The sequence below is a fragment of the Oncorhynchus tshawytscha genome, linkage group LG06 (genome assembly GCF_018296145.1).
Source record: "Oncorhynchus tshawytscha isolate Ot180627B linkage group LG06, Otsh_v2.0, whole genome shotgun sequence".
Classification (NCBI taxonomy): domain Eukaryota; kingdom Metazoa; phylum Chordata; class Actinopteri; order Salmoniformes; family Salmonidae; genus Oncorhynchus; species Oncorhynchus tshawytscha.
This window is the reverse complement of record NC_056434.1, coordinates 66,654,814-66,672,403: the sequence shown is the minus strand read 5'-3', so window position 1 is coordinate 66,672,403 and position 17,590 is coordinate 66,654,814. Positions and strand designations below refer to the sequence as shown.

General features: G+C 46.1%; 1 protein-coding gene across 2 annotated transcripts; it reads left to right on the top strand.

The window, feature by feature from the left end:
* Nucleotides 1–320: 320 nt before the first annotated feature.
* On the top strand, nucleotides 321–16,964 carry LOC112252930 (synaptopodin 2-like protein). Of its 2 annotated transcripts, none has more exons than XM_024424643.2 (4): nucleotides 321–753; nucleotides 2,194–2,345; nucleotides 2,689–3,431; nucleotides 12,114–16,964. In XM_024424643.2, the coding sequence occupies exons 1-4, from the start codon at nucleotides 652–654 to the stop codon at nucleotides 14,843–14,845; spliced, it is 3,729 nt and encodes a 1,242-aa protein (XP_024280411.1). In that variant the 5' UTR covers nucleotides 321–651; the 3' UTR covers nucleotides 14,846–16,964. The 2 variants fall into 2 exon arrangements, with proteins under 2 accessions (XP_024280411.1, XP_024280412.1); XM_024424644.2 differs by having other exon boundaries at nucleotides 647–771.
* Nucleotides 16,965–17,590: the final 626 nt, after the last annotated feature.

Here is a 17,590-nt window from a genome sequence, read left to right as displayed (position 1 = left end):
TTATTTTTGGAGTGGCTATCAACAACCCCTTGACAACTCTGCTGTCTGAGTGACAGGACAAGTGTGCAATTAGACCCTCCTCTCAATCACTCAAGCCAGCATTCCACTGTGTAAGCAGACACAGGTCTCTAACCACCTCCTCTTCTTTTCCACCTTCCTCCCTCTCTCTCTTGCTTGCTCTCTCCCCCTCTCTTTCTCTCTCTCTATCCCCCTCTCTTTCTCTCTCTCTCACTCTCTCCCCACCTTTCTTTCTTTCTCTCTCTCTCTCTCTCTCTCTCTCTCTCTCTCTCTCCCCCCTTTTTGTCTCCCCCTCTCTCTATCACTCTCTCTCTCTCTCTCTCTCTTTCTCTTCCCCCTCTCTCTCTATTTCAGCTCCCCCAGCCTGCAACCCTATCAGCAGTGCCCATACTTAGGGTGTGGGTGAGCATGTGTGTGTGTCATTGAAAGAGCGTGTGTATGTGTGCGTGCCCAGGTGCCAGAGTAGTGGGTTGAGAGAAGTCAACTCCATGACATTATAGCTGAAAGAGAGCGGACAGAGCTCTCTGAGGGGGCCCTGACAACTATGGAGTAAACGCACTGAGGGCCCCCCAGAAAGACAAAAAGACAGACAAACGGACAGAAAAACAAATAAGGAGAACGTATCACACAATAATGGTGGCAGAAGAGGTTATAATCACCTTGTCTGGTGGAGCACCATGGGGCTTTCGTCTCCAGGGGGGCGCGGAGCACCAGAAACCACTTCAGGTGGCCAAGGTATGGCTTCAGTGAAAGGTAGGATGGTAAAACTGTTTCAAGGGACAGGGGATATGGTAAGAGGGACATTCTGAATGATAAGTGTCTATGTCTATGACAGTGCATTCTATAATATATTGGGTCTGGAATTAGTGGGTGATAAAGGGTTGTGAACATGGTTCAGATAAAATATCGGCTGCAATCATGGGCAGGGGGCCGAGAAGCCTGAGCATGAGTCATGTGTCTGTTCTAGAATGGGAGACATTGGAGGGATTGATAGAGCTGTAGAACTTTAAACTTCTCCTGTTTGGAGTGCATGTAGCAAGGCAGACATCATTTCATGCTATGTGGAATGACATGAGAAAAAACATACACATGAAGTACTGTTTTCTTAAAGCATTTGGTATGTGATTGCACAGATGTCGGACAGATCGGACAATCATCTTTCCTCATTGGATCTCTCTCGTTTCTGAATGGCTGGTTCTCAGTCAGGGTTCTCAGTCAGTCGCTATACCTCTTCATAAGAGGATATCCAGTTCAGCAAAGCTGTCATAGACACATACAGGATATCAGTTTCACACCTTACATATCCAACTGCCTATGCATTCCCCCATTGCATTTCCCCATTACCAAAGTATTTCTCTTGTCCTTTTCTGTATAGGGGATTTTAGTACATATAGTATGGACACACACACACACACACACACACACACACACACACACACACACACACACACACACACACACACACACACACACACACACACACACACACACAAACCACATTTACTGAGTGTTGACTGAGGAAAACCGCTTTTCAAACAGACTATTCTGGGCTAAGAGGTGGCTCACCAAAGTGTGTGTTTCAGCCCAGTGAAGAAATTGTCTGGGTTATATTCTTCCCCATTGCTAGTTGAGATCCAAAGGGTTAAAGAACCCCTTCAAAACAAATATAAATTCCTCTATCCTCACACACCTCAATGTAACTCTTGTTGTGTAAAGTTTCTACCAGAGTAAGAGATCCTTACAGATCATGTAGCTTCAATATGTACATTCTCTTAAAATCTCATAGGTTGCATTAGCACAACTATGGGGTCAACCCATAGGGCACAAATAGTGGGAGAGTGCATGGGGGAGGAGAGGTGCCGGCTGGCATTTCGCTGCTGAAGTGGGTAAGAGGGCTTCACTTCAGCCACAGCTTGTGGGAAATGTCTGCAGCACGTCCAAGCTGTCAGGGCAAGTCACCAAGACAAGAGATCAAGAGCTGCTTTGTCATGTTCTCTATCCAATATCACTTTTCAGAATGAAGGAGAGATGACAGAGAGATAATAGATAGAGAGAGAGAGAGTGAGAGAGAGTGAGAGAGAGAGAGAGAGATAGAGTATGGCATTGGGTACTGTTGGCAAACCTATCTTATATTGTTTATTGTGGGTGATATTTTGTCTCTCTCTGCTGGTGTAGGTGCGTAAGCGCAGTAAGGCGTGCAGGGCAGGACTGCGGGAGGGCGATGAGCTGGTGTCCATCAACGAGCAGCCATGTGAAAGTCTGTCCCACTCTCAGGCCATGACCATAATCGACAGCTCCCCAGGAATATTACACATCCGGGTCAAGAGGTCAGAGAGTAATTACAATCGCCATTGATGTGTACACTTTTATGCATAAAACTCCTGATGTTAACACATTGTTTTACCTGTTATATTAGCATTAAGTGCTACTCCATCATTATTTTATTAATTTAATCTTTATTTAACTAGGCAAGTCAGTTAAGAACAAATTCTTATTTACATTGACAGCCTGCCATGGAACCGTGGGTAAACTGCCTTGTTCAGGGGCAGAACAACAGATTTTTACCTTGTCAGCTTGGGGATTCGATCCAGCAACCTTTCAGTTACTGGCACAACGCAAATAGCATAAGCCAGAGCAGTATGCCCAACAATTGTTAATTTGCTCCCACAGGGCACCGGCAGGCTTCCAGTCTGTGGTGCTGTTGACCCGCGCCCCGTCCCCTCGCATTGACAAAGAGTACCGAGCCGCCCTGCGTGCCATGTCCCCCTCCTCCAGACCCCACCACATAGCAGCTGTCAGGGAGGTCCCCCATGGCAGGTCCTCTGTCCTGTCCCCCATGGGGCGCAGCGGCCTCACCTCGCCCCCAGGCAGTGAGGCCTACTACGGGGAGACAGACAGCGACGCAGATGTGGCAGCCCACGAGAGGCAGAGGAGGCAGAAGCGCAGAAGTCCCAGCAACTTACCCGGCAAAGCCTCTGGCAGAGCCTCCCAGGAGGGAGGCGAGACCTCAGAGTTTAGCGGCTATGACAGCGCCCCAGATGGCCAGCTCTACCCAGGGCTCCAGGACCACGGGCTAATGGATGGCCGAGGAGCGGGGGAAGGCTTGCTGGGGGTGGCCCGCAAGGAGGTGATTTACCAGCCCCCTCCAGGGATGTGGTCCTCCCAGACCTCCACAGAGACCTCCTCCATCATCTCTTCTGTTGAGGACCAGGGCCCAGGAAGGGACGGAGTGGCGGAGGAGGACAGTGGCTTCCAGGAGCCCTCCAACGTGGTCCCACTGGTTTCCCCCGAGAGGGCCAAGGGGGCCATGCAGCTGAGCTCCCGCAGGCAGCTGGTGCCCATGGTGGGGCCCATAGACACCCCTCTGGATGAGGAGCTCAGTGTCACCTACATGGACAAGGCCAAGCAAGCCAGTGAGTATCCTAATCATACCCTATAGGGTGATGTGAGATGTGTTACTGTACAAATAATTAGTCATGTAATGGCTAGTTGAGTTATTTATACTGAACAAAAATATAAATGCAACATGTAAATTGTTGGTCCCATGTTCCATTAGCTGAAATAAAAGATCCCAGAAATGTTCAATACATGCAAAAAGCTTATTTCTCTCAAATTGTGTGCTCAAAATTGTTTACATCCCTGTTAGTGAGTAATTATCCTTCGCAAAGATAAACCATCCACCTGACAGGTGTGGCATATATGGAAGCAGTGCTTCCTCATTACAGAGCTGCACCTTGTGCTGGAGACAATAAAAGGCCACTCTAAAATGTGCAGTTTTGTGATGTCTCAGTTTTGAGGGAGTGTGCAATTGGTATGCTGACTGTAGGAATGTCCACCACAGCTGTTGCCAAACAATTGAATGTTAATTTCTCTACCATAAGCCCACTCCAACGTCATTTTAGAGAATTTAGCAGTACATCACAACCACACACCATGTTTTAACCATGCCAGTCCAGGACCTCCACATCCATCTTCTTCACCTGCAGGATCATCTGAGACCAGCCACCCGGACAGCTGATGAAACTGTGGTTTTGCACAGCTGAAGAATTTCTACACAAACTGTCAGAAACCATCTCAGGGAAGCTCATCTGCTTGCTCTTGGTCCTCACCAGGGTCTTGACCTGACTGCAGTTCGGTGTCGAAAAACCGACTTCAGTGGACAAATGCTCACCTTCGCTGGCCAGTGGCACGCTGGAGAAGTGTGCTTTTCACGGATGAATCCCGGTTTCAACTGTACCGGGCAGATGGCAGACTGCGTGTATGGTGTCGTGTGGGGGCGAGCTGTTTGCTGATGTCAATGTTGAGAACAGAGTGCCCCATGGTGGCCGTGGAGTTATGGTATGGGCAGGCACAAGCTAGGGACAATGAACACAATTACATTTTATCAATGGCAATTTGAAAGCACAGAGATACCGTGACGAGTTCCTGAAGACCACTGTCGTGACATTCATCCGCTGCCATCACCTCATGTTTCAGCGTGATAATACACAGCACCATGTCGCAAGGATCTGTACACAATTCCTGGAAGCTGAAAATGTCCCAGTTCTTCCATGGCCTGCATACTCACCAGACATGTCACCCATTGAGCCTGTTTGGGATGCTCTGGCTCAACGTGTACCACAGCATGTTCCAGTTCCTGCCAATATCCAGCAACTTCGAACAGCCATTGAAGAGGAGTGAGACAACATTCCACAGGCCACAATCAACAGCCTGATCTATTCTATGTGTAGGGGATGTGTTGCGCTGCATGAGGCAAATGTTGGTCACAGCAGACACGGACTGGTTTTCTGATCCACACCCCTACCTTTTTTTTAGGTATCTGTGACCAACAATTGCATTTCTGTATTCCAAGTCACATGAAATCCATATATTAGGGCCTAATGAATTGATTTCCTTACATGAACTGTAACTCAGTAAAATCTTAGAAATTGTTACATGTTGCGTTTACATTTTTGTTCAGTGTAAATCATATTTAAAAAATTGTCATTGTGATAATGAGATGGTTTAAGTAGCTTCTCAAATCAAATCAATGTTTATTCTCATAGGTGTCCTCTCGGGTAAAGGCAGAGTATTCCTCATGAGATAGCATTAGTCCGAAAAGGGCCCCTTTAAGAGGACAGAGGCAGTCCTTTCTACGTAGAACAGGGGCTATATTTGTCCCCTAGTTCAGTGGTCCGCTAACCCGAGCACTGCATGTATGAACTGGGAAAGGCATCTCCAAGCAGCTGCTATCTGATATCAAGTAGCAGTAGCTCCCCCCCTCTCACTTTCCCTCTTTGACCACCTTTATATATCACTCTGTCCTTCTCTTCCACTATATTCCCCTCTCACGTTCATGTCTTGCTACATCTCGCTAAGACTGCAACAAAAACAAGGACACACTGAAGAAAAACGTACAATAACTATTTACAGGTATAAATAAGACACATTTAAAACTGTATCGAGAGTAAACAAAATATGATACCATTCCATTCATACACATATCAATAGACAAAATACACACGTGCTGTCCTTGGTCGGATGGTTTAGACACCAATACACCAATAGTTAATAATAGTAAGGCGGAGTGCCCTCTGCTGTGATCAATCTGTCAGAGCCAACAGGCAGCTGATGATTGGACCAGTGACCTGGGCTAACAGCCAAAATATATACCGTACCAGTCAAAAGTTTGGACATACAGTGCCTTGCGAAAGTATTCGGCCCCCTTGAACTTTGCGACCTTTTGCCACATTTCAGGCTTCAAACATAAAGATATAAAACTGTATTTTTTGTGAAGAATCAACAACAAGTGGGACACAATCATGAAGTGGAACGACATTTATTGGATATTTCAAACTTTTTTAACAAATCAAATACTGAAAAATTGGGCGTGCAAAATTATTCAGCCCCTTTACTTTCAGTGCAGCAAACTCTCTCCAGAAGTTCAGTGAGGATCTCTGAATGATCAATGTTGACCTAAATGACTAATGATGATAAATACAATCCACCTGTGTGTAATCAAGTCTCCGTATAAATGCACCTGCACTGTGATAGTCTCAGAGGTCCGTTAAAAGCGCAGAGAGCATCATGAAGAACAAGGAACACACCAGGCAGGTCCGAGATACTGTTGTGAAGAAGTTTAAAGCCGGATTTGGATACAAAAAGATTTCCCAAGCTTTAAACATCCCAAGGAGCACTGTGCAAGCGATAATATTGAAATGGAAGGAGTATCAGACCACTGCAAATCTACCAAGACCTGGCCGTCCCTCTAAACTTTCAGCTCATACAAGGAGAAGACTGATCAGAGATGCAGCCAAGAGGCCCATGATCACTCTGGATGAACTGCAGAGATCTACAGCTGAGGTGGGAGACTCTGTCCATAGGACAACAATCAGTCGTATATTGCACAAATCTGGCCTTTATGGAAGAGTGGCAAGAAGAAAGCCATTTCTTAAAGATATCCATAAAAAGTGTTGTTTAAAGTTTGCCACAAGCCACCTGGGAGACACACCAAACATGTGGAAGAAGGTGCTCTGGTCAGATGAAACCAAAATTGAACTTTTTGGCAACAATGCAAAACGTTATGTTTGGCGTAAAAGCAACACAGCTCATCACCCTGAACACACCATCCCCACTGTCAAACATGGTGGGGGCAGCATCATGGTTTGGGCCTGCTTTTCTTCAGCAGGGACAGGGAAGATGGTTGGAATTGATGGGAAGATGGATGGAGCCAAATACAGGACCATTCTGGAAGAAAACCTGATGGAGTCTGCAAAAGACCTGAGACTGGGACGGAGATTTGTCTTCCAACAAGACAATGATCCAAAACATAAAGCAAAATCTACAATGGAATGGTTCAAAAATAAACATATCCAGGTGTTAGAATGGCCAAGTCAAAGTCCAGACCTGAATCCAATCGAGAATCTGTGGAAAGAACTGAAAACTGCTGTTCACAAATGCTCTCCATCCAACCTCACTGAGCTCGAGCTGTTTTGCAAGGAGGAATGGGAAAAAATTTCAGTCTCTCGATGTGCAAAACTGATAGAGACATACCCCAAGTGACTTACAGCTGTAATCGCAGCAAAAGGTGGCGCTACAAAGTATTAACTTAATTAAGGGGGCTGAATAATTTTGCACGCCCAATTTTTCAGTTTTTGATTTGTTAAAAAAGTTTGAAATATCCAATAAATGTCGTTCCACTTCATGATTGTGTCCCACTTGTTGTTGATTCTTCACAAAAAAATACAGTTTTATATCTTTATGTTTGAAGCCTGAAATGTGGCAAAAGGTCGCAAAGTTCAAGGGGGCCGAATACTTTCGCAAGGCACTGTACCTATTCATTCAAGGGTTTTTCTTTGTTTGTACTATTTTCTACATTGTAAAATAACAGTGATGACATCAAACTAGAAAATAACAGTGCAAACCAGATGGGATGGCGTATTGTTGCATAATACTGTGGTAGCCATGCTGGTTAAGTGTGCCTTGAATTCTAAATAAATCAAAGACAGTGTCACTAGCCAAGCACCATCACACCTCCTCCTCCATGCTTCATGTCTTAAAGTAATGATGGACTGCTATTTCTTTTTCCTTACTTGAGCTGTTCTTGCCATAATATGGACTTGGTATTTTACCAAATAGGGCTATCGTCTGTATACCAACCCTAACTTGTCACAACACAACTGATTGGTTCAAACACATTCAGAAGGAAAGAAATTCCACAAATTAACGTTTAACATGGCACACCTGTTAATTGAAATGCATTCCAGGTGACTTATTTAACCAGGTAGGCTAGTTGAGAACAAGTTCTCATTTGCAACTGCGACCTGGCCAAGATAAAGCAAAGCAGTTCGACACATACAACAACACAGAGTTACACGTGGAAAAAAACAAAAATACAATCAATAATACAATAGAAAAATCTATATTCAGCATGTGCAAATGAGGTAGGTTAAGAGAGATAAGGCAATAAATAGGCCATGGTGACAAAGTAATTACAATATAGCAATTAAACACTGGAATGGTAGGATGTGCAGAAGATGAATGTGCAAGTTGAGATACTGGGGTGCAAAGGAGCAAGATAAGTAAATAAATAAATAGGGTATGGGGAATAGGTAGATTGGATGGGCTATTTACAGATGAGCTATGTACAGGTGCAGTGATCTGTGAGCTGCTCTGATCTGTGAGGGAGGTAAGAGTCTCCAGCTTCAGAGATTTTTGCAGGTCGTTCCAGTCATTGGCAGCAGAGGACTGGAAGGAGAGGCAGTCAAAGGAAGAATTGGCTTTGGGGGTGACCAGTGAGATATACCTGCTGGTGCGCGTGCTACGGGTGGTGAAGGATGCTTAGTTGCGAAATAGGAAGCAGATTCTAGATTTAATTTGGGATTGGAAATGTTTAATGTGAGTCTAGAAGGAGAGTTTACAGTCTAACCAGACACCTAGGTATTTGTAGGTGTCCACATATTCTAAGTCAGAACCATCCAGAGTAGTGATGCTGGACGGGCGGGCATGTGCGGGCAGCGATCGGGTGAAGAGTATGCATTTAGTTTTACTTGCATGTAAGAGCAGTTGGAGGCCACGGAAGGAGAGTTGTATGGCATTGAAGCTCCTCTGGAGGTTAGTTAACAGTGTCCAACGAAGGGTCGGAGGTATACAGAATGGTGTTGTCTGCGTGGAGGTGGATCAAAGAATCACCAGCAGCAAGAGCGACATCATTGATGTATACAGAGAAGAGAGTCGGCCCGAGAATTGAACCCTGTGGCACCCCCATAGAGACTGCCAGAGATCCGGACAACAGGCCCTCCGATTTGTCATAATGACCTCTATCGTGTACCAAGCGAGGCAATAATTTGAGAAACCAAGGCTGTTGAGTCTGCCAATAAGAATGTTGTGATTGACAGAGTTGAAAGCCTTAGCCAGGTCGATGAATATGGCAGCACAGTAATGTCTCTAATTGATGGCGGTTATGATATCGTTTAGGACCTTGAGCGTGGCTGAGGTGCACCCATGACCAGCTCTGAAACCGAATTGCATAGCGGAGTAGTTATGGTGAGATTCGAAATGGTCGGAAATCTATTTGTTAACTTGGCTTTCAAAGACCTTAGAAAGGCAGGGTAGAAAACATATAGGTCTGTAGCAGTTTGGGTCTAGAGTGTTTGAAGAGGGGGTGACCGCGGCAGCTTTCCAATCTATGGGAATCTCAGACGATACGAAAGAGAGGTTGAACAGGCTCGTAATAGGGGTTGCAATAATTTTGGCAGATAATTTTAGAAAGAGAGTGTCCAGATTGTCTAGCCCGGCTGATTTGTAGGGGTCTATATTTTGCAGCTCTTTCAGAACATCAGCTATCTGGATTTGGGTGAAGGAGAAGTGGGGGAGGTTTGGGCAAGTTGCTGTGGGGAGCGCAGGGCTGTTGACTGGGGTAGAGGTAGCCAGGTGTAAAGCATGGCCAGCCATAGAAAAATGCTTATTGAAATTCTCAATTATTGTGGATTTATTGGTAGTGACAGTGTTTCCTAGCCTCAGTGCAGTGGGCAGCTGGGAGGAGGTGCTCTTATTCTCCATGGACTTTACAGTGTCCCAGAACTTTTTTGAGTTTGTACTACAGGATGCAAATTTCTGTTTGAAAAAGATAGCTTTAGCTTTCCTAACTGCCTGTGTATATTGGTTCCTAACTTCCCTAAAAAAGTTGCATATCACGGGGGCAATTCGATGCTAATGCAGAACGCCACAGGATGTTTTTGTGCTGGTCAAGGGCAGACAGGTCTGGAGTGAACCAAGGGCTATATCTATTTCTAGTTCTACATTTTTTGAATGGGGCATGCTTATTTTCGATGGTGAAGAAGGCACTTTTAAAGAATAACCAGGCATCCTCTACTGACGGGATGAGGTCAATGTCATTCCAGGATACCCCGGCCAGGTCGATTAGATTGGCCTGTTCGCTGAAGTGTTTTAGGGAGCGTTTGACAGTGAAGAGGGGTGGTCGTTTAACCGCAGACCCATTACAGATTTTTAAATTTTTAAAATGTATTTTTTATTTCACCTTTATTTAACCAGGTAGGCTAGTTGAGAACAAGTTCTCATTTGCAACTGCGACCTGGCCAAGATAAAGCATAGCAGTGTGAACAGACAACAGCACAGAGTTCCACATGGAGTAAACAATAAACAATAAACAAGTCAATAACATAGTAGAAAAAAATGTATCTATATACATTGTGTGCAAAAGGCATGAGGTAGGCAATAAATAGGCCATAGGAGCGAATAATTACAATTTAGCAGATTGACACTGGAGTGATAAATGATCAGATGTGCAGGTAGAGATACTGGTGTGCAAAAGAGCAGAAAAGTAAATAAATAAAAACAGTATGGGGATGACGTAGGTAAATTGGGTGGGCTATATACCGATGGACTATGTACAGCTGCAGCGATCGGTTAGCTGCTCAGATAGCAGATGTTTAATTAAAGTTGGTGAGGGAGATAAAAGTCTCCAACTTCAGAGTTTTTTGCAATTCGTTCCAGTCGCAGGCAGCAGAGAACTGGAAGGAAAGGCGGCCAAATGAGGTTTTGGCTTTAGGGATGTTCAGTGAGATACACCTGCTGGAGCGTGTGCTACGGGTGGGTGTTGCCATCGTGACCAGTGAACTGAGATACGGATGCAGGCAATGAGGCAGTGATTGCTGAGATCTTGGTTGAAAACCGCAGAGGTCTATTTGGAGGGCGAGTTAGTTAGGATGATATAGTCTAAAGAAGGACAGTTTTATTGCTTCTTTAATCAGAACAGTTTTCAGCTGTACTAACATTATTGCAAAGGGTTTTCTAATGATCAATTAGCCTTTTCAAATGATAAACTTGAATTAGCACAACGTGCCATTGAAACACAGGAGTGATGGTTGCTGATAATGGGCCTCTGTGCGCCTATGTAGATATTCCATAAAAAATCTGTCGCTTCAAGCTACAATAGTCATTTACAACATTAACAATGTCTACACTGTATTTCTGATCAATTTGATGCTATTTTAATGGACAAGAAATGTGCTTTCCTTTCAAAAACAAGGACATTTCTAAGTGACCCCAAACTTTTGAACTGTAGTGTATATACCAAAGACTTACAACCTGTCCACCTGTCACAGTCATAAACTCCCAGAGAGGGAGGCTATTTCAGGACGTTGCTGTTTTAAGAAGTTTAAATAAATAAAATGCCATAAATCCCTGAGTGTCCCTAATTAGAGATTCACATGTCCTCTTCAGGGACACTGCCAATGACAATTTAAATAACAACTCCTTACATAGTTGGGCACATTGGGATCATATCTGTCTAAAACTATAATAGGTTTGTGCAAATGTACAGCGTCTGCTTGAAGTTTGCCTACAAGATGGGACTTTTCTTCAAATCTATGCTATTAAGTCAATAGCTGGGAACTTCACCTTGGTAAATGTAAAAATGCCAGGCATTTTTTCAGATGTGCTCTGGTAGCATGCTAGAAGATGGATGCTTGTCACTGGAGTACCACACAGATAGCATATGAGCACATCATAATCCATGGCAAAATGTGTAGAATAGCATGAGATTAGCTATAAAACTGCACATTTTTAGAATTGTAGGAAGTTAGCTGTTGCCGGTTTTTAGAACCTGATGTCATGATGAGTTCTCAATTTAAAGGTTATTACGTATCTGGTCATTCAACACTGGTAAAAAAAAATATCCCCCTTTACTTTTGGCAATGCATTAATAACAGTCATGTTTCTTCATCATATTTTAAATAGCTTGTAGAAATTATGACCACCCTGTGTCACTTTACGTGGACTAAAAACTCACTACATGTCAAATACTATCCTGTGATCTTTTTGTGTATATTATGTTAGGTGCAGTTGTTCAGGTGAATTGTAACTCAAATCAAATCAAATTTTATTTGTCACATACACATGGTTAGCAGATGTTAATGCGAGTGTAGCGAAATGCTTGTCACTCCTATTCAAGAATTGAAAATAAGTTTCATTGAGCTTTAAAAAAAGGTCATCGACCTAATTCAAATGGAAAAGACCACAACCGAGATGTTATGGAAACAGTACAGGTGTATTTACAGATGTACCCACACTAAAACATGCTTTGACCCCTACAGAACTGAACCGGGGTGACACGGTTCAAGACAAACAGGTGAAGGAGGCCAGAACCAAGTGCCGCTCTATCGCCTCTCTTCTGACAGACGCTCCCAACCCCCACTCCAAGGGCGTGCTGATGTTCAAGAAGCGGCGGCAGCGCTCCAAGAAGTACACGCTGACCAGCTTCGGCAGCGTGGACGAGGACATGCAGCAAGATTCCCAGGAGGAAGATGGTCTTTTCCCAGGAAGCGAGTCGGAGTTTGATGAGGATGGCTTCTCAGCCGCCCCCGACACCACCTGGGACAGTGACTACTTGGATGCACTGGAGAAGAGGGCGACCGCGGGGGGAGAGCGAGGGGATGGGACAGAAGATGCCCCCAGTCCCGGCCTGAGTGACATCTCTGGGAAGGGCGCCCAGCTGTTTGAGCAGCAAAGGAAGAGGGCGGCCGAGCACGCCAAGAAGGTGGCTGCCACCCAGCCTCAGGTGCCGCCCCAGCCTCAGATAAAGACCCAACCACCGAACCAACCACAGATCCAGGAGCAGCCTCAGCCACATGCACAGAGCCAGCCCCAGCCAGAGACACAACCACAGATGTACCAACCTCAGCAACCTGTGGCACCACCGCCCCCTGTAGCCTTCAAGGAGGAGACTCCGTCTGTGGCTGAGAGGGCTATGGCACCAGCCCCAGCTGCTCCTACTGCCTACAGTATGGCTAACGGAGATGTAGCCTACTCTGCAGTGAGCACAGCTAGTGTGCTAATGTCACCCCCGACTGTGGCACCCAAACCAATCACCGGCCAAGTGTCCATCTCAACCATACCTCCGCCCCAAACACCACTGCCAGAACTCTCCTCCAGCTCTGTGGTCAACAGAACCGCCCGCCCCTTCAACCCAGGGTTTGTGACTAACCGAGCCGCTACCGCTCCTGTTGTGTTCCGCCCCGTCATCACCAAAAGGGCCCAGCGCCCAGCAACCTCTGTGTCTATTGTAGGACCTCCCTTCTCCACCACATCAGAGCTGCCTGCAAGTGGCTGTCCTTCCTTCTTCTCACCCCCGTCCTCTGTGTCCGGAGGACCGTTCTCCACCCCATCCTCAGCACCGGCCACTCATCCCCGTCCTGCCTTCTCTGTGGAGAGCCTGGCAGAACCACCCATGCTCTCTGTTCCACAGGCTTCCTTCACAGCCATACCTCCACCCCCAGCACAATTCTCAGGTGGCCCCATACCCCCACCTCCAGTCTCGTTTGCCTCCGTACCACCACCCCCAGTATCATTTGCCAACGTACCCTCAATTCCACCCCCATCGCCATTCTCAGGTGCTCCCATACCCCAAGCCTTGGTCTCGGTGGCCCAATCATTCCCAGCTCCAGTGTCATTTGACCCCATACCCCAACCTCAAGTTTCTTTTGCCCACATGCCCCAAGCTTCAGTCTCAGTTGTCCCACTCCCACCCTCCACAGCTCCTGCAGCTGCACCCAGATCCCCCATGTCCAATGTCCCACCTCTCCCTGGTGGTCGTACCGGTTACCTCCAGGAGGCTCGTCGGCGCAGCGGCAGGAGGCCCATGTTCAGAGTCCCTGATGAGAAGAAGAACTCGCCCAACCCTGACCTGCTGAACATGGTGCAGAACCTGGATGACAGGCCCCACTACGGAAGCAATTCAGGGAGTATGATGGGATTTGACTCAGGCACAGAGGAAGACCAGGCTGCTGAAGCCGGCCGGGGCAGGATGCCTCCACCGGTGGCCCCCAAACCCAGGGTCATCCACGAGGCCCCTCAGATTCCCCAGGCGGAGGGGAAGGGGGCTCAGCTGTTTGCCCGCAGGCAGAGCCGCATGGACCGGTTTGTGGTAGACACTCCACTAGAGACCGCCTACCAGCAGGAGGTCACCCACCCAGGGGCCGAGTCCCAGTATGCCCCCAACCCCAATATCAACTCACAGTGGAAGTTATCCCCCAACATCCGTGCCCCCCCTCCCATTGGTTACAACCCGTTGCTAGCCCCCTCCTGCCCTGTGGGGCCACAGAGAGATACAGGCAGGTCTGACAGGGGGGGCTGGGGAAGCAGACGGGGGATAGCCTCTCATAGGGAGGGAATCAAAGCTCTGGATTTCATGAGAAGGCAGCCTTACCAGCTCAACTCAGCTATGTTCGGGGGTAGTGTTGCCAACCTGTCGGCGATGCCCTCATACCAGGACCAGAGGCAGCAGCAGGGAGGGTATACTACCATGGTGGGCAGCACCATGACTCCTCCCAGACAGATCCCAGTCAAGGCGGCCCGTGTGTACGAGATCAAACGCTTCTCAACACCCACGCCCATGTCATCCCGGTGTTTGGCCCCCACCGTGATCGCTCCTCGTTCAGCCACAACGCTGGGAGAGCGCCTGACCCGCTCCGACATGATCTCCCCAACCCCTGCACCTCTTTCCCCACCCCCTGCCCCTGTCTTTTCCCCAGCCCCGGTCTCTGCCCCACATCCCGCCCTTGCTCCTACCTATTCAGGGGGCCTGCCCGGGCTGCCCAGAATCAATGCCACCCCTGTCCCCAACCCCATCCCCCACCCATCACCCTATCCTGGGGTGTCTTACAGTGGGCTCCAAGGTACTAAGCAGTTTCAGAGTGCCCCTGATCTGAGTTTCCTTGCTAACCTCCCCCCTCCTTTCAGGGCAAATGCCATGCAGGCACCCAAACCCCGCTTCATCGCCACCAAGGTGGGTGTCCAGCCGCGTGTGTGGAGACCAGGTGCCATGTAAACGGGAGTGGGAGACCCTGTCTGAGAACTGGACACATCCCAGCCCTATAAAAAAATATATATATCTGCAAAACAACAGAGTATTAAAGTGGTCAAAAACTGATCAATGAGTTTGTTCAGAGCCCAACAAATACGTTTTCATAAATGTATGACGTCTCTTTCATTGTAAGGATTTGAAACCCTCACTAAACAAATGTTTGATTGGTGAAACTCAGAAATGTGTTTCCATTCATTTGATTATTATTATTATTATTTTCCACCTTTTTGTTTGTGCAATAGAGGTCCTTTGCTGTCAACGTCACAAGGTGCTATGATCAACTTCAAATCATGGTCCATGTGATTGCAGTCGTAGATGAGCTTGCCTGTCACACATACTGTTGCTAACCTGCGTTTGGTCTGGTCTGTCTTTCAACTCATTTGGCCCAGTCATGTCACAAAGTACACAGTAGTATATCCACTGTACGCCTGTCCTGGAGGAGGTTTTTGTAGGGCTTATCTTTCTACACAGTTATCTAAATACTGTTTAAATCGCCATGGGAGTGAGAGAGCCTGTACTGAATTATTCTTTGAAACTTGAAATGTTGACATGTAGGATTTCTGAAATGAAATGGTGGATATCATTTTGCATAGCAACCGACCGTTCACTAAAAATTGCCACAGGAGGATCGCTGAGGCCCTGAGTCTTCCCTGCCTCTGATGAGAGGACAGAGGAGGGAGAGGTGAGGCTAACAGAGAGTGGTGAACACAGGGGGGTCCGAGCTGATTCAATGTGAGCGCCAAGTGAGCGCCACTCAGACGAGTGCCAAGCACGATGATGCTTCACTCAGAAGAAACCCCTGACATGCTTCTCTCATGAAATCTGGGCTCTCCAACAGATGTCATTGCTCCTTTTTCATTGGGCAATGGCTCGGTCAAATGTTTAATGGATCTAGGGCTGGGGCTCCCTTCCAGTCTGCTGAAGCCCACCTCAGAAGATCAGAGGAGGTGGAAGATACTGTAAGTTAGACCTCACTCCATCCTGAGTGTTTGTGTTGGTGGCACCAGATCCCTGGCTCCCAGGGGTCAGTGAGAAATGCTATCTGATTTGGCGGGGTTTGTAGTTAACAGGTGTTTTTCTAGCCAGTCACTGCCTATTTGCGGAGCTGATTAGACAGCCAAGCGAATTGGATGAGCACAGCAAACCAGCCCTTCCCAGACTAGTGTGCCCTTTCTGAATGTCTGGTGTCCATGTCACCACTCACGTTGTATTAAAACAAATAACACTGATGACAGATGTTAATTTTTTTGTGACTGAATCTGATTTGTCGCATAGAAAAACAGGGAGGCACCGGCAACAGAAATGTTAAAGACATGAGATGGGCTGTGGATATTGTAGAAGCAGGGACATACGGTCCCTGCCAAATGATTTAGAGGGGTGTCGGTTATGAACCAAGTCAAGGTCCTCACAGGCATGTTAGCCTCTAATTTAGAGGTGGGGAGATATGACACGGTGTACCATGAGAGAGAAACTTCAGTTTGGGTATTTGTCAAGGATTTCCCACAGCCTTTGGAAAGTAGACGAGAGTGAGGCCTGAGGCCTAGTAAGGGAGGAGGGTAGAGAGAGAAAGTAACAGACTCCAACGGTGCCTCTCTGAGACATGGAGGTGGTCAGGTAGTGTATAAAATGGCAGAGATGAACACATAATGAACCCGATCAAGAACGAAACCATAACCGTTCATGTTCTTCTAACAATGAAAACAGCTGATGGTAATTAACTGTAAATATATACAGGCTTTTGGATATGGATACGACCCCCATTCACTGACAGGGTTCATGACTTACCTTTCTGACACTGGTAAATCATTGTTCTTTTTTGTTGTTTTTCTAATTTATTAATCTAATTGAGCCTATCTGTATTTATGTCATTATGGGTTTTAAAGTATGTGATATGTTGTGCATAGTGGTCTCGGTGTGTAAAAATACAAAAAAAACAAAAATGCATTTATCCTGGATACATCAATATAAAAGAGTGAGTGTGAAAATGTCTGTTAATGAAGCTGCAATAAAGGAGAGCAGTAGAAGCTTTTTACTGACTAAGAGATGTGTTCATTTTAGAGGAATAAAAATACTTAAACATTTACCCAATTGTCTGAATCCTCTGATTCCACACTGCCCCCTGTCATTAAAAAGCACTGAGTAACACTGAAATGCTCAGATACACAATATTTCTGTGCTACAGAAAACCAGTCTCTGAACAGGAATAATAGGCTACATGCAAAGACAGTGCCATTGATTCCCTAAAATTAACAAATATTTATAGAATTCAATTAGGAGAGAGTGGGGTAAGTTGAGCCATTTTTTACATTTAGCTTCACTCCATGGGTACGGGGTAAGTTGAGCCGCAGGACAGGGTAAGTTAAGCCGCCTACACATTTCTGTACGGAATGAAATATTACCACAACCTTTTTAAAACCACGTCTATCTTTATTTCCCAAACACAATTTAACACAATCACAATCACTATTTTTGTTGTTGTCTTCTTTTAATAATTGAATGCATCTTTTAATTAACACAGGCACACACACACCTAACAAACACACTTTTAAAAACACTTTTAACATAGGCCTCATATCCCAGTGACAGTGCCTTGAATCAAGCCTAGGAAGAAAACACTATCAATTTGCTCAACTTGTCATTGGCTCAACCACTGGCTCATGTTATAGCAAGGCAAACATTTGGACTATATTAGCCCACACAGATACAAGG

Excerpts from the sequence above, each read along its gene's own strand:
- LOC112252930 (XM_024424643.2), top strand. The coding sequence starts at position 652 with ATGGTGGCAGAAGAGGTTATAATCACCTTGTCTGGTGGAGCACCATGG. Across the intron at positions 754-2,193 it reads AACCACTTCAGGTGGCCAAG|GTGCGTAAGCGCAGTAAGGC; the intron begins GTATGGCTTCAG and ends CTGCTGGTGTAG. Across the intron at positions 3,432-12,113 it reads GGACAAGGCCAAGCAAGCCA|AACTGAACCGGGGTGACACG; the intron begins GTGAGTATCCTA and ends TGACCCCTACAG.